This window comes from Clarias gariepinus, chromosome 8 (genome assembly GCF_024256425.1).
Source record: "Clarias gariepinus isolate MV-2021 ecotype Netherlands chromosome 8, CGAR_prim_01v2, whole genome shotgun sequence".
NCBI lineage: Eukaryota > Metazoa > Chordata > Actinopteri > Siluriformes > Clariidae > Clarias > Clarias gariepinus.
This window is the reverse complement of record NC_071107.1, coordinates 8,630,110-8,647,622: the sequence shown is the minus strand read 5'-3', so window position 1 is coordinate 8,647,622 and position 17,513 is coordinate 8,630,110. Positions and strand designations below refer to the sequence as shown.

Below are 17,513 nucleotides of genomic sequence, written 5' to 3'. Positions count from 1 at the left end.
CTGCTGCCAGATCAGCTGATTTTCCTAATGACAAGCGATTATTATTTCCTGAAGAGCAGGAAATTATTAATGGTGTGTAAAATATTCGCCCTGCTTATAACATACAATCACAGGATAAATAAGCAGAAATTAGTCAATTTCAATGCTTAAGGTGTAAAATTAAATGTTATAACCAAATGATATTTGCTATCTGCTTTATCGTTCATTTCAAATACACCGCCCCTCCCTTTCCTCGCCACACGCAGACACAAAGTGCATAAAGGTCCCACTGACAGCAAAAGTGCATGACGTGCACACACGATAAACATTTCAACGTGTCAAGCAAATCCAAAGCAAGCAAAGATGAGAAAGTTAGCCAACGCAGTCGTGTGGACCTTTTGGTCATATTCAGGTGTAAAAAAAAAAAATTATAAAACATAACATTTATTAAAATGGCTAGGGAAAACAGTGACAACCAAAGTTCAGAAGTCATGACAGAGAAACTATTTTTACACCAGGGTGGAGATTGAGGAAAAAGGGGGGGGCAGGGGGATCCCTCTATGTTTAGGACTAGAAGTTCACACGCTGAAGAGAGAGTAGCACTTACACTGTTTATACCACTTTAACATTTGATCCAGTGTGCTCAGGGTTACACAGACGGAAGCTCCGTGTTAATTTCAGTTATCGCAAGAGACAATGCCCTATGGCCTGCATACGGTCATAAACGATTGCACTGTTATTGCCAGTATGATTACAGGAACAAACAGGTCGTATTACTGATGGACATATTGCATGGTTAGAATACAGTGGATCCAAAAATTTCAATCACAGAGTGTACCTGCTTGGAAGGATTCTGGCACGAAATGCAAAATTGTGCAAATGGAGACAGATGTTTCCGAAATCATCTCTTACACTGGATACTAAGATGCCGTGTAACGTATTCTTGTTATAAAATAGAACAAGAAGCCTACAGTTTATGGACTGATTGCATTCTTAGTCCGTGACTTGGTGATTAGGTATGAGGATGCATTCAGGATGCATTTATAGATAAAGACTTCTATCACTTTTGTAGGTCACTCTAGGTAAGCCATAAATGTAAATGTTTCAATGAACGAAAAGGAAAACCAAAAATCTGTTCCCTAACAAACACTTTTTTTTTCTTTTTTAAAGTGAGAAACTAGTTAGAATAATAAATCGACAACGGTTTTATTTAAGCACTGTCAGGTTGTCAATTTGGCCCATCTCTTATCAACATGCTGGAAAATAGGATGATAAATTAGTTCAAATAATCTATTAAAATAATTCAAATTTGACCATCTTTTTATGTGACAACTCTGAACAAGCATCACTTAACATCTATTTAAAAACATGTGCTGATTCTGTTACCACTTTGCACCTTACAAACGTTACTGTTAGTTAGTGAAACAAAACAGACCAACAAACAAAACATCAAACATTCTCGAACTACATGTTAGTAAACATTAGTGATTTTGATGTTACAGTCAGAGCACAGTATGCGAAAAAAAGTGAAAAAAGCAAGCATGGAGCATAAATCTGTCTCATTTAGGCAAACTTGTGTCTTTCTTGTGTACATTTTCAAATTCACAGCCTGCATGTGTATGTATATATATATAGATAGATATAGGAGCAGGTGTGGGAGGAGAAGACAAAGCTGTAGTTCATAGCTGCGGATCAAAAACTCTCCTGACACGAGCATGCATCTTCTTCTCGGCAGGAAAAGTGTGTCTAAGAAAGCTTAACATGGTAACTTTACATCATGATCACTGTGGCCTGAGAATAAGGCAAGGCTGGTGGAGACAAGCTAGAGTAGGACCAGATCTATCAACACTTGCACATGTCTGTAAGTATTTATCTATACAGGAGAGACAGACAGGTGGACAGATAAACAGATATAAGACACAGACAAGCACAGGGAGCAAGAGTGCGTGCATGCATGCATGCATGGGGATCGGATCAGATCACATCAGATCGGATCGGATCGAATCAGCTGAGCTGAGAGATGGCGCGTGCACAGACAGGATTTGCTGCAAAATAAGTCACCGGATCACAGAGAAGCACTGCAAGCAAAGTGGACATGTCTCACATGAGGAGACACTTACATCTTCGAAGAGAGAGCCGACGTTGGCCGTCACCAGCAATATTCCCGTGCCTTGTGATGTCCCTTTCCCCGCCATAATTTTTTTTTCTTTTTGGAATCTATCACCGGTTCAAAACGACAGCTTTGCAACAGTGTTGCGACTGAAGCGCGGGAGAGGTGGATTTTAAAAGAAAGCCAACGGTTTTCTGGAGGCCGGACTCGGCTGTGAGAAGCGTCTCGCCGTTAGAAACTGCACCGGGCTCTCACCGCGTACATTCTACCCCTGCCTGCGCGTGCGTGTGGTGGTGAGCTGAGCGGAGATATTTCGCCTTTTCTCTCTCTTTCTTGCTCTCTCTCTCTCTCTCTCTCTCTGTGTTGCGGCTACTTTTGCGCCTTTGCGTCCATCGTAAAAGTTTCCGTGTCAATCCGCGCCGCAGACACCGGGCTCTGGTTCATTTCAGCGCGGGAGCGTTTCCTTGGCGATTGGTGCGGGAAAAAAAAAACACAGAAAGTGTGTCTCGCCCATAAGCGCGGCTGCGCTCCGACCATCGCTCGGCGTTTGTGAAGGGGAGGAGGGGGGAGGAGAAGGGCTGGAGCCTTTCGCTGTAATGACGTCACGGAGCCAGCGGAGTTCCGCGCCTCTTAAAAGGGCAACACACATCTGTCAGTCAGCGCGAGAGCGCGGCTAACGACAGGAATCCCCGTGTTAACGATTAAAGCAGCAGTGCGGGGAAAAGAAAAAAAAAATAATCATTCACCTGAGCCACAGCTTAAATAGCACAGCCAGAACATTAAAACCACTCTCCTCGATATATTGCCACATGTGTCAAAGAGAAAGATACTGTATATAAGGTAAGAAGTGAAGAGTGAAGAGTCAGTTCTCAAAGCTGATTTGGCTGTGGCCTCGCACCTCCAAGGTGTCTGTGCGTAGAGTTTACTGTACATGGTCTCCCCATGCCCTGTGGGTTTCCTCCCAGTCCTCTGGTTTCCTCCCACAGTCCAAAGACATGCACTCACTCACTTACTCATTATATACCGCTTAACCTCTATACAGGGTCGCAGGGGGTCTGGAACCTATCCCAGGAGACTGCAGGGTACACCCTGGACCAGGTGCCAATCCATTGCAGGGCATACACTCACACGCTCATTTTCACACTACAGTTTAGCAATTTGGGAACGCCAATGTCTGACTGTGTAAGGAAACCCAGCAAGAGCATGCAAATTCCACGCACACAGACCCGAGGCAGAAATTGAACCCAGACCCTGAAGGCGCAAGGCAATAGTGCGAACCACCAAGCCACCGTGCTGACCCAAAGACATGAGATTAGGTTAAATGTCATTCTCTAATTGTCCATATTTTGTGTTTGTGTGTCCTGTGATGGACTGGTACCCTGTCCAGGATGTACCCGGCCTCGTGCTCGCTCCAGGCCCCCACGATCCCGTATAAATGTTAAGCGTAAAAAGTTACTTGTAAAAGTACTCCCTGTTTCCACCAGAAGTGACTCTGTCGAGATGTGGTTGCCGGAGCTGACCGCTGCGACTCTAGTCAGTGGTTGTATATTCGCCAAATGCATCACGACACGTTTCAGAAGCACACAATTAAAACACTCCTGGTGCAGTATGAAGTCATGCAGAGACAAGAGAAACCTGTGATGCAAATGTTTGTCTTAGATCTGCTCCTGGGGCAAATTGTGATGCCTATCTTAATGTGATAAATGTCCTCATATACAGTATCCATTAAAATATAAAACAATCAAGCTATACAGGTACTTCAGCTTTTTCTTTTCATTTTCACTTAACACAACAGGTTCTGATTCCTTGCACGGAATGAATACACAGGAGTAGTTTCATTGTTTGTTTAATATTCAGTTTGGAATTCTATGTTGCTAAGGGTTAGGGTTAGGGTTAGTCTTCAACAAATCTGCACATAGCTCTATTATACATTACAATAAACCATTGTATGGTAGTGTTTAACAATTTTTGGTTCTAATTTGCATGGTGAAGTTCAAGCTTAAAGCTTAAGGATGTCTAAGCTTGAAGTAGACCATTGGCGTTCCCCACGGCAGGATGGCCATTCTAATAGAAAAAGCATGAACATTTACAGCGTGCCTTATTGAGATTCTGAAATGGAGAGAAAGAGATCATCACACTGTAACAAGTTCACAGGACCCGCAGGATAATTCAGAGGACCCACAGCTGTGTCTGACAGCACAAGAAGAGAGAGAGAAAGAGAGAGAGAAAGAGAGAGAGTGTGTGTGTGTGTGTGTGTGTGTGTGTGTGTGTGTGTGTGTGTTTGTGGGTTGGGGTTGTAGAGGGGTGGTTGCTGTTCTTAGCACAATACCCTCAATCTAATCTTGTTTTGCATTTACTCAGCCTCATACCACAAAAGAGAATATTGGATCCATGTACAGGAGAACCTCATAAAATATTATTGTTATTCCTAATTTGACCCCAGTCATTGCAATGGGATACGGGATATAACTTCTCGAAATGTTATTATGGCTAACGTGGAATGAAAGTTGGAAGTTAGCATGATTATGGTTTTGGACAAAAGCCCCTACAACGTATGGCATAAATCACGTTAGAGCGAAAACATTATTTTTGAACTTTTGATGGAAATGGGGAGTCTTTTTTTCACATTCTAAAGGGAAAATATTTCCTAATACATCCACCTAGTTAAACTGTTACTGAATTGTTCTTTGGCCAAGTCAAAGAGAAACTTGGCACTCTATGTAGTTTTAAAAAGGAAAGGAAATGGTCAAGTTTCCCCATTTTACGTAAGCGAATTTTTGCTAAGGTTGTAATGTGGCTCTGTGTGGGTCACAATTTGCTGGGAGAAGGAGTTGGGGCATAACACACGTGCACCAGTGGAAATGGGTCTAAAAATAAACGCAATAAAAATCCAAGGGGCTGATAACATACACAGGTAATGTGTTCCATGAGATCTTGCAAATACTACACTACTGGCCCTGAACAGGATATCCCAGCGGGAAACACACAGACGAGGGGGTGGGGGGAGAGTGTGTTTGTGAGTGCATGTGTGTTTGAACATCTCTGCTCCATTGGCTGATAGGGCACTCTGACTGGGGCTCTAAGCCCTCCCCTAGCACTCTGGGTAATGGAAAAAATGATGGAGGAATTCCATCCAGTCTTGAAGAAAAAAAAGTGAACTTTGACCCTTCTCCCTCCATTGCTCCAATTCAGTTTGCCAAAAATAGAAGGGAAAAAAAACATGCAATAATGACGGGTGCGCTTTGCTTCTAAAGAAACTTGTGATTCAGCATTTTAATGTCGTATGCATATCTCACATTTATTACAAGCTTGAAATTAAATAACGTACGCAGTGTTTTGCTTCAGTCTAAATTTGGTTCCTGTTGTGCCTTGCCTCTTTATCACACACTCACACACTTACACACACACACTATATAGAGTGCTTTGGAAAAACAAACACACTCCTGCTTCACAAATCAGGATGTGAGTTCTCGTGAAGCCAAGACTAAGTCTTTGTTTTTCAAATAAGCACTGCTGAGTGTGTGTGCGTGTGTGCGTTACATACAGTACAGCCAAAAATAATTGTATTGTATTTTATTTTATACTTGTTTGTATCTGTTGCACCTGATCTGCCAAGCACAGTATAGTATATTCCTGTTCAGAAATTATGGCAAGAATAATAAATCTATAATTAGCAACTTTCTTTTTTCTTTTTAATTGGTGTATAACGGCTAGAATTATCTTTAAAAATAATATTAATGATAGAGGCTGCACAGAAAGGAGGAGACAGAGGTCTTGGGCTTCCAATCTAAAATCTCACTGGAGAGCAAAATCAGGTTCATCCCAAAGTAGATGCTCTTCCGCTTTCTTTTTTCTCCGTCCTCAGGGTGCCTCTGTTCAGTTGAAGCAGTGCGTGTGTCTATTTCCTCACACCGGAGGCACTAATTAACCCTGCATATGATTCCAATTTTGACCAGTCCACAAAGAGAACAGACACCCAACAGTGCTGTGGTGATTTATTTCAGTATTCCTCTGGGCAGCCCCAGTGTATTGCCCTCGGAGTAAAAGTGCCCTATTTCTACCCTCTCTCAGGAGCAGGCTGTAATACCCCCCTTTCCCCAAACCACCCAACCTCTACGGCTAATTTGGAACATGACATTCTTGTGGGAAAATTCTTAGTTATTTTTTGCACATGAGCTTGACAAGCATGACCTAAATCCTTTTAGTTAGAAATGTAGATCTGATTAGCGTGGTGAAACTGACGCAACGCATATGGAAACAGATGGTGTGCTACTTTTCCCAAATATCGAGGTAACCCTTTCCAGTTATTAAAGTAATGGCCTGTAGAAGTTGAAAGAAGGTGCTATGTAACTTTTATTGCTATATGTGACCCAGGCTGTGAAAACAAAGCTAAAGTCATTTTTGTGCAATTTACCGTTTCTACAGTACATAGAATTCCTATTCATGTACAGTGTCCATAATGCTAATGCCAGTAGCTCTCACTTTACAGCAGCCCACTGTTCTTTTAGAAAGGAGGTAGGATTCCTCTACATCTGTGAACACATGATAAAAAGAAACGTTTTGGTGATCTGGATGAGGAAATTTCAATTATACCTGACATATCCTGTTATGCATAGAATAGAAAAGGAACTATTTTGCAGACTTTAAAAATCACTTTATCAAAAGATATGCTTTGACCCGCTGAGCAGAAAATCAAGCTCCACCCCTAGTCAGAAGGCTGATTAATTATGCATGAACCTATGATGCTACCCAGCCAACCCCAGTAAAAGTCTCACCCAATTTTTGGTCTTAGGTCTCAGACAGGTTGCAATCACTATGTTTTTGTCAATTTGAGGCTGCACCTGCCCTTGGCCCAGGTGGAAGATATAGTACCTCCACTAACTGCACACTTCTTTGGGTTGGCCCAAGTCAGGTTTAAGGTACTGTAAATGCAGCTTCCAGTTATTACTATTAATTCTGATAAATTATAAGGATAGGGGGGTTGTCCATAAGTTGCTGAAATGTCGTGGGGCTTCTAACCAGCATGTATGGAAACACGATGAAGTGGTGTAAACGAAATGAAGTTAAGAACACCATTTTTTCTCAGGACATAGAAATTAAGAAAATCTACCAATATACCTTAGTTTAATACATTGTTGGATTAAAGGGAACTGCACATAACAAATTGAGCACTTCGCCAATTTGGGGCATTGGGTTACTTATCAAATTTACACCACAGTAACTTTGTGAAAGTCCACAGAGAACAAGTATTGGGAATCAGGACCCTCTGTCTCAATCACCCCTTTGTCGAGCATGGCTCAAGTTCATCATGAATTATGGGGTTTTTTGTGCTTAGACAACTACATACCACTACACGAGAGCAATCTCACTGTGGTGCTCTATAAGGTCTGTGTGACCAGACAGGGGCAAAAACATATCTAAAAAAAATATTATTGTACATCAGTGAGCTGATAAGAGGTGGTCTCCACAGAGGATGGGGTTATCTTAAGCTGCATAATTTGAATGTACCTCTGATTCTAGCTCTGCATTATTTTGAACTCTTTGCACCCATACAATAATTTGAAAAGGGGAAAACCTGGGCAGGCTTGTGAAAAATCTCATATCTCAAATAAAAAAGGTAACTGCCAAGTCTGCATACAGTATCATCATGAACAAACCTCCAAATTAAGGAGAATCTCTTTTAGGATTCCTACTTGGGAGATGATTTGAAAGAGTACCTCCACAAAACTATATGCTGAGAAGTTGCGTAAAGGCACAACTTCTGGGTATTCCATTGCATGGTCCATTTAAATTAGCACAAAGTGATACCCTGGTACAGTATCCTACAATGCCAATTCTTTTGAAGTGAACTTTGGTTAGCAAAAGAGGATGCAATGATCCTTTTGATATAGACAAAGTTCACCCATTGGCATACCAGACCAATTAAAATAAGCCATGAGGAGATTCACCCAGGTGTCTAGCCATCAGTTTGTGATGAGCAACATGACACAGCATTTCCTTTAGTTTTAAGGAATAAATAAATGTAATACTTTCTCTTAGATGCAAGTGTTATGCTGATCACAGATAATGGTAAGTGAGGGTAAGTTGGATGATCATCAACAGATTGGATTTCCCCCAAGAGGAAATCCCCCAGAAAGGATGTCCCCAAAAGGGGACAAGGGGCAGAGCCCCCCGTTTTTTATAATTGTTTCTTTGATCTGGTACTGTTCTCAGTCAGTGTCAGTAGGTGTGCTGGTCATGCCTCGTAAATGCTGGTAGTGTTTTTCCAGCGTGCAGCCCACTCCTTTGCAGGTTTACCCTCTCCACGGATGCCTATTGGTGCTCAGACCTACCTCTTGCTGGCACCCTCAAAGATCTTGACAAATGCTTTAGTGACATCCCGGTGAGATGAGGTATTGTTGGCAGACGAGACAGCTCCCCCACTAAGGAACCCTTGGCTTCAATCAGGATCAGGCTTCAGTACACCATGCCCTTAAATTAGGGTCTGGAAGTGCTCCTCTTACTCTGTTTGCAGCTTGAGGAGTTCTTGCTGCTGGGTTCACTAGATGTTGACCAGTGTGACAGGGCTCAAGAAAGGAGCTAGGGATGGGTGGCCTAATCTGAGTCAAATGTTTTGTTCACTTGCTCGTTTTGAAAGAAGGGCTATGTTTCGTCTTTTTGCAATTTCATATACATATGCACCGAAAGAACACAAAGTGCTGGGTGCGAATATCTCTCTACCACTTGCTCTGCTCACTCTAGACAAAGACACTAATTAAACATTCTCATCAGGTGTGCATTCATTACCGCTACCTGCTGCTCCCTTCAGAAACTGGAGTGTGTTACATTGTGTTACAAATTTTAACATCAAACTGCTTTTTAAATGGGGACAATTTTAAAGATGGATTTGGTTCAGTACAGAAGCGGTGAGAGTGAGGCTAATTACGTATAAAGCTACTTTACGTTCAACATCTTTATCCACTAATTTAGGCACTAAACATTTAGGATGTCATCATGAATTTACACTTAAATATACACACAATAAATTGATTGCTCCTGAAAACTCTTTCTGCTATCAGAAAAAACAGGATAGGAAAAGATGAAAATGGGTAGCAAATGCCTGAAAAGATCCCTAGCATAAGTAAGCTGAAATTGAGGTGGGGTTTTTTCAGCCATTTTTAATTCTTGAATCCCTGCTTTTGGAAGCTGGACCAGTTTATTTAAAGCTACGGATGCTAAAACAATGTCATTATAAAAAGAGTGAAACAGAAAAAAAAAAAGGTGGTTAAAAAGATGTACCATATATGAGCTTTAAAATGCACTTTATTATTATAGTGCATAATAAAGCACTAAAGGCTTAGGAGGGTTTAGTAAACATGGATAACATTAAAACATCTGAAATATTTCATCATGGTAGTAGATAAGTTAATATTTCCCTATTTTGTAAGTTATGTGTGGTGTCTAATGCTTCTTTAGGGTGGGGAGGCTCTGGTTTGCTGTTAGGACGGTCAGGGGTTCGATCCCCGCCACTTCTGGGTTGCCACTGTTGGGACCTTGGGCAAGGCTCTTAACCCTGGCATAAAGGATAATCCACAAGAATGGTGTAAAGTAGACAGTGAAATGGTGGACTGAGAAAGCTGATTATTTGAATCATTATCTACTCTCACATGATAAAAAAATCTAAAAAAAATGTCTTCATTGGTTAGAGCACGGTGGTTAACACTGTCGCCTTGTACTGTACCTGCAGGGTCAGGGTTCGATTCCCAGCCAGGCTCGGTTCCTGTCTCTGTGTGCATGGAGTTTGCATGTTCTCCCCATGCTTGGTGGGTTTCCTCCTGGTACTCCGGTTTCCTCCCACAGCCCAAAGACCTGCAGGTTAGACTAATTGGCGTTCCCAAATTGCCCATAGTGTGTAAATGGGTGTGTGAGTGTGTGTGCCCTGGGATATATTGGCACCCTGTCCAGGGTGTACCCTGCCTCGTGCCCTAAGCCTCCTGGGATAGGCTCCAGGTCCCCGTGACTCTGAATACAGGATAAAGCGCTATAGAAGATGAGTGAGTGAGAGTGAGTGGTTAGAGCAATCACACTCACTGAAAGTTTCTCATTTTTGGCTGATTACAGATATTGCTCATACATGCAAAAAGCCTCTAGGTGTTTAATTTGCCATTTACATTTCACGGATTGTGAATCTGTTTGTTTGTGTTTTCCTTTGGGGCCTTTTTATGTTAAAAACACAATACAAAAATAGTACTTCTGTTCTGTTAACCAGCAGTGATACCCATATAAAAGCAAAGCACCCCTCACTTCCTCGTGAGCTTAGATTTAATTCACCTAAACTCTTGACCCAGAACATCATGAGCTGTTCCATCTTGTGATTCACCATTTATTTTGGTTATAAACTCTCATCTATTAACGGAATAAGGCTTTACCTCTCACACATGGTTTATCCTTTTTTATCTGGAAAAGATACAAATTTCTCTGCAAATGTCAAGTGCTCTTTGTATGATCATTTAAAAGATATAGTACACAATTCTGATATGTGGTGTCACAACAAAAGTACGTTTTAACTAAATCTTTCTTGAAGAAATGGTCTTTAGTCTGGGGGTTTAGAAAGGGATCTGTGAAGTGGAAAGCCTATGTCTTTCATGAGCACAACTTGGAAACAGTCTGTTGATCTTTGATCAGGGTTTGCAATGGCTATCTCCAGATCTAAACCTGGTCTAAAAATCTTTGGCCAGGATTATAGAGAGAAGTCCACCTGCACAAATCTTTTGACTTAACAGTTCTGCATGGAGAAACGATTCAAGGTGGGTGAGTTTCTAATGACAGTCTACAGTATACATTATCCAGGTGACTAACATTGCCACTGGTGGATAGGAAATGTTAAATAAAACACATTATTTATTGTTACACCAAACTTTTTTAGTGCAACAGCGCTACCAGTGGTTAAAGTATGAAGAAGGGGCTCCTTTCTAGCTCAGTAGATTAAAAATCATGAATGCAGCTTCTTATCTGCCTTTGTGTGTGTTTGTAAAACAGCTTGATTCACATCATTCTTAGAATGCCATCACTGAGACTCCTTTTGTGTTTCGATGGCTAGTTGTGGTCAGTTTTACATGCTGTGCCATGTGTGTTTTTTTTTTAAGCAGTGTTTTCTGAATAGTGATTACATAAAAAAAATCTACTAACTAATAATGATGATCTAATATTCCCTATTTTTTAAACAAACTATTTTGCATTGCAGTAAAAAAATCCAGCTTTGTAAATATAATTTGCTCTGGATTTTATGTTTTAAACAGCATTTGGTCACGTTATACTTTATACTGCGCTGCATAAATAGTTGACAGACAGGTTGGTGCAGCAAAACCCTCCCCTGACATCCATCAACTAATGCAGAACATGACTGGATATTTACTTTCTTAAACCTTCATACAGGATTCCTGTAGGCCTTCATATTTTTTTTTCCGTAAGCCTTCATATCTTTTTTTGGTCCTGGTTCAGCAGGATGGTTTCCACAACATCCTGTATGACACACAGGATGTTCCTGTACATTTTTCCTTATTTGTTCTGCTTTCACATTTTAACTGTGGATATCTAATGTCTGTACAAATGTGTCTTACTTCTCCATGAAACATTAAAGTTGGTTTTACTTTCAACTTTTGTAGGTTGCGAAGGTTGCACTACAGCATATACAGTATCTACGGAACTGGTGGCTTTACGGGTCACACCCATTGTGTGGTGGATAAAGAAGTTCAAACTTTTAGTAGTGAGTCTGTATCATTATATCGATTGAACAGCCAAAAATGCATCATTTAAATAGGGATTAGAAACTAATTTAGTAAATAATTCCATGATTGATTAATAATACTATTTATGGCGGTTTAGACTGAAATGAATCAGTAATATCCGGGTGTTTAGATGTCAAAGAAGGCGTGGGTGGCTTTAGCAAAAAGCAACAATATGAATTGCATCTTCCTCTACAAGTGATAGATCAGAATGATAACTGAGATTCTCAACCAAAATCACTCACTTTCTCATCTTCTATACCGCTTTATCCTGTATTCAGGGGGCATGGAGCCTATCCCAGGAGGTTTAGGGCACGAGGCAGGGTACACCCTGGACAGGGTGCCAATCCATTGCAGGGCGCACACACATACAATCACGCACTACAGGGAATTTGGGAACGCCAATTACCCTAACCTGCATATCTTTGGACTGTGGGAGGAAACCCAGCAAGCACAGGGAGAACATGCAAACTCCATGCACACAGAGACAGGACCTAGGCAGGAATCGAACCCGGACCCTGGAAGTGCAAGGCGACAGTGCAAACCACTACACCACCGTGTAGATTTAACCAAAATCAACAAATCTTATTCAGCAATGGAATCTTCAACATCCACTGGCCTGACATTGCTTTAAGCACCAATCTCTGGGAGATGACCAAGAACAAGTAAATCTGACAAAATTAGTGGTCAGAATTTGTGATCAGCCATATTTATGCTGATCTCCCATCGGGCACCCTTTTCCCACGGTCTGAGCTGATGTATGCCACAGAGAACTGAGATCAATCTAGATAACGTTTTGTGGAAATTTGTGGTCACATAACTGCAAAAAAAAAAAAAATAATGCAAAATGTGATGTAAAACTGCAAAATGTGATCAGAAAGGCATAACAGCACCTGTATTTTCTTAAAAGGTCTAAGGATACTGGAGAACTTTAATGGCTATGTAGAAACACTGTAGATTACTATATACACTATTTCCCTATCACCTACTGCACCTTGTGTACAATAATTACTCTGACCCCTGTACATATGGACCCATATCCTCATTTACCACATTTGTTATTTATTGTAATTAGGCCACTTATGCACTTCTGGTTAGATGCTAACTGAAAGCATCCTCACAAACTACATCTCATTGTGGTACGACAACTGCACTGCTTTGAACATGAAGGCCTTCAGACCAGCTAATTATAGAATGTTAACAAACAAACCCTGCACTGTTTACATTGGATTGCTTTAATATTGCATCTTTGCACAGTCCATAATTTATATTTATCATTGCACTACAGTATGGGACATAGGGTCCATCCACCGGTCATCCAGGACATTTGACAGAAGATACTCCTCACCCTGGTGATATATCCGCCATTTCTCTTACTTATGGGGTTAACAGCTCGACGCCCGAATGTATCTAAGCACTTAGACGTGAAGGACCTTGCTTAAGTTTATATCAGTGGCAGCCCGGCAGCATTCGGGCTCGAAACGGGGATATGTATATGTATATCATGTTATTTTAGCATTTTATCTTCTTGACATCTCTTATCCACTGCACAATGTTTGTACAGTTATACTGTATGTTACTATATACACCATTTACCTATTACCTACTGCACCTTGTGTATATTAATCATTCTCAACCCTGTACATATGGACCCATAACCTCATTTACCACATTTGTTATTTATTGTAAATAGGCCACTTAGGCACTTCTAGGTTAGATGTTAAATGCATTTAATTGGCTCTGTGCAAGTACTTTGTACAATGAAGTTGAATCTAATCTAATCTAATCTAATCAATTCTATTCTATTCAAGTTTGATAATATCTATACCTGCTACCTTACAAAAGCCAACCTGTCTCTGTTCTGTTCCTTTGTTGGACTGGTATAATCGAAGAAGATTATTAGAAGATTATTTTTTCCAAAAGCATATTACAGAAGTATCCTTCATTGGCTGGGAATTAAACCACTATAAACCACTATAAACTACTTGCATGACAGCAATACTAAACCACTATACCACTAACTAGTGCTTGCAGTGTTGCAATGAAAGCTCTGTAATATTTCATGTAAGGAAAAAATAAGGAAAAGAAAAAATAAGGAAAAAATAAGGAAAATGAAAACTTACTGATGAAGTACTTATGTTTCAGGACATTTACAGATAACAAGAGGTGGAAATGAAATCCTATAGAACATCAAAGGCTACCATCAATCCTAAGCAGTGTGAGTAACATCACAACTGGTGAAGTGTGTTCATTTTGATAGGGAAAAAGACAGAGGAAAAACAACAATGACAAAAAGAACAATGGGGGGATTGCAAACATTTTTTTTTACCCCAGACTCAAAAACGTCTCACTTACTCACTCATTCTCACTGTCTCACATTCTCGCTCACCCTGGTATTCAGGGTCATGGGGGGCCTGAAGGCCTATCCTAAGAGACTTAGGGCACGAGGTGGGGTACACCCTGGAAAGGTTGCCAATCTATCGCAGGGCACACACACACTATGAGCATGTCTTAAGACTGTGGGAGGAATCCCACCAAGCACGGGAAGAACTTGCAAAATCAAACTGGCCGGAAATTGAATGTGGACACTGGAAGTGCAAGGCAACAGTGCTAAGCACCAAGCCACCATTATATTTATAGATGCATTTTTACAAGAAAAATACAAAATGTCATTACATATATACTGAGAAATCTAATAAAGTCATATGTAAACTTAACATCATGGATGAAATGAAAGTTAGACCACTTCGCCCTCTATAATCTTTTATTTAGGATTTGGGGAAAATCTCTGAAAACCAGCTAAATAGTAACATAATAACATGGTGGAAATGAAAGATTGTGTTTTGAGCTCTGTAATCTTACTACCATTGGTCCACCCGCTGTTTAGCTAGCAAGCGAGTGAGGGAATGACGTCACACTTGGCAAAGGAGCTTGGAGGAGACGTGGTGTAACAACAACAATAATAATAATAATAATAACAACAATAATAATAAAAACAACAACAACTTTAGAAGAACAGTAGTAATTATAGTAGTAGTAATTTAAAAAATTCTCATAGTGGCATAGTGTTGTAAAATGGGGATAAATACAATGATAGTCACCATTGGCCTCCACAGTCCAGATGTTTCTAGATGAAGATGGAAACAGCCCAGCAGGGGCTCAGCAAGTTAATATATGCACTTTGTCCTTTGAAACACTAGATGCCGCTAATGTGCATAATGCTGAAGTGGTGTATTTATCACTATTCATTGTGTTTATAGTGAAATTTTCCCTATTTCCTTTCTGCCTGTCATTTACTTTTTAGCTGCAATGCATGACTGGACAAACAAAATTTCGAATTTACTATTTATAAAAGAAAGTAAATAATAAAGATAATATGAACTTTATTTATACAAAATAGTGATGGTGAATGATGACCAATAACCAATAATGTTCATTAACATACAGAATAGTTACAATAAGGCTTGCTTTGAGGGAAAGAGGAAATCACTGCAAGGTGGACCTCACATCCTCATGCTCAGTGGTCAAACTCGAGATCCCTGTGTCCTGCTGTGCAAAAAAAATAGTCGTGAATGAGTGTGTGAAAAAAGGTGCAGGGTGCCTGCAATAGACTACATCCAATTCAAGGTTCCCAGTTTATTCAGGATCCAAGATCTAGGCCTCCCATGCCAAAATAATGCAACTACTGATGAAATGAATGAGTTCTTTCATTATATTTTTGATGCAAGATAGTACATTAAAAGATTAGATTAGATTAGATTAGATTAGATTAGATTAGATTAGATTAGATTAGATTAGACTTTAGCTGTTTTGGAGAGATGATTTTATGTGTGCCCAAAAATATACTTTTTTCAGTGTTATACCCTCTTGCTTTAAACAGCATTCAATTAAAATGCAAATTAGTAATATTTTTTTATGATTATTAATACTACAATTAGTGTAAGCTTTTAGAAGTATATGATCTGTAAAAAAAAAAAGGTTGCTTAAATTAAAACATTCCCTGCAAAATTTAAGATTTTCCTTCATTAATGTCAATAACCATGTCAAATTCATGTTGCAGTATCCTAACAATTTAGCATTTTAAAATAATACACTTTTTCAGGTTTACGTCTTTTTAAGAATCATCTCAATGACAATGAAGATTATTAAAAGATATAAATTCAATAAAGTTATGGACACTACACCTAGATGAGACACTTTTTAGCACCAGTACCGTGTTTTGGCCGAGAGTATAATTGTGCAAACATTGTGCAGTGGATAGATTTAGAAAATAAGCAGCTAGTGTACGGTAACTTTAAAAACAGGGAAAAAATTTCAGCCTGCAGTGATCATTCACTAAAAAAAACATTAAACTTCCACTTCCATATTTTAGGGACAAAAGTAGCTTTATTAGAGAAAAAAAGGGGGCACTGTAAATAATCCTCCGTCACAGGAAATTTCATAATACAAACCGTAAAACAAAAATACTTTTCAGTGAGGTAAGTCAGCAATTGATAATATTTTATGTTTGTCTTACACTGTACTCATTCTTCTTAGGGGAACTAGATATTTTCAGTTTCAGCCAACCTAGTGGAATAGCTCAGGTTTATAGAAAAGTTTTGGCACATCATTTCTAGGGGATTGAATCAAGCGAAAGTGTTGCACAACAGGTCTCTGAGTCACACTTTGTCCTTCTATTCAGGCAGAGTAACACTGCTGTGAAGCACCGTTAAAATATTGAATACTGTTAGCAATATGAGTGGGATCTCAGCCAAAACTATGCATATCTGATTTAGCAAAATCTGAACTTTGAGTTGGATATCTGTGGCTTGCCGTGCACCTGTACTTATGTGCAACCAGTTTAAAGCATTATTTTTTATTTAAATGTTAAATGTTATTTTGGTAATAGAAGTGATATTCAAAATATGTGCTGCAAATTGGCATGCATTTTCAGTTACATATGTATATTATTGTTGTTGAAAAAGACATTTCTTAATACTCCTACAGTCTAAAACTATCATTAGAGCAATATGAATACAAGCAACATGTCATTAGCCACCTCAAAGTGTGGTAGTAGCTTGCCTTAAAATAGTACCTTTACCTCGAAAAAAACATGCACAGGTTTGGGAACAGGAATTTTTACTTTGTGAGCTACTGTACAAAGTCAATTTGACAAAAGCAAGAAAAAAAGACTAACTGGCAAATTGTCCATCCATCCAAATTTCACCTGCTCAGCTAGGTTTCCCTAGCAAGTTTGATAATAATTAAAAAATACATCTTTTTTAAAATGGTACAATGACTAAGAGTTATAATGGTACAATGACTTAGTTGTTGAATAACAACAATAACAAGATATCATGTTTTAAGTAAATTAATAAGATAATCCTGTTTGTTTGTTTTTTTAAAGCATTGCATAACTTTTAGTTATGTGCACACTATGTTTAAGGCAGTTTGGGGATGCAATTTAGCAAATAAGCCTAATCTGCATGTCTTTGGACTGTGAGAGGAAAGCAAGATTATGCGGAGGAAACCCAGCAAACATGGGGAGAACATGCAAACCCCACGCACACAGACCTGAAGCAGGGATTAAACCCAGACCCTTGTGGTGCACGGCTACAGTGCTAACCACTAATCCATCATGCCGCCATATAGCTTAAACACTAATATACAAATGAACTAAC

At 39.6% G+C, this 17,513-nt stretch overlaps 1 protein-coding gene across 2 annotated transcripts in view; it reads right to left on the bottom strand.

The window, feature by feature from the left end:
• The window catches only part of LOC128528802 (inositol polyphosphate-5-phosphatase A), a 166,638-nt gene extending 164,014 nt beyond the window's left edge, over positions 1-2,624 (bottom strand). For both annotated transcript variants that reach the window (XM_053501937.1, XM_053501936.1), the window contains exon 1: positions 2,100-2,624. In XM_053501937.1, the coding sequence (XP_053357912.1) occupies positions 2,100-2,174 (75 nt within the window). In that variant the 5' untranslated portion in view covers positions 2,175-2,624. The remainder of the gene's footprint in view (positions 1-2,099) is intronic.
• Between the last annotated feature and the right edge of the window lie 14,889 nt (positions 2,625-17,513).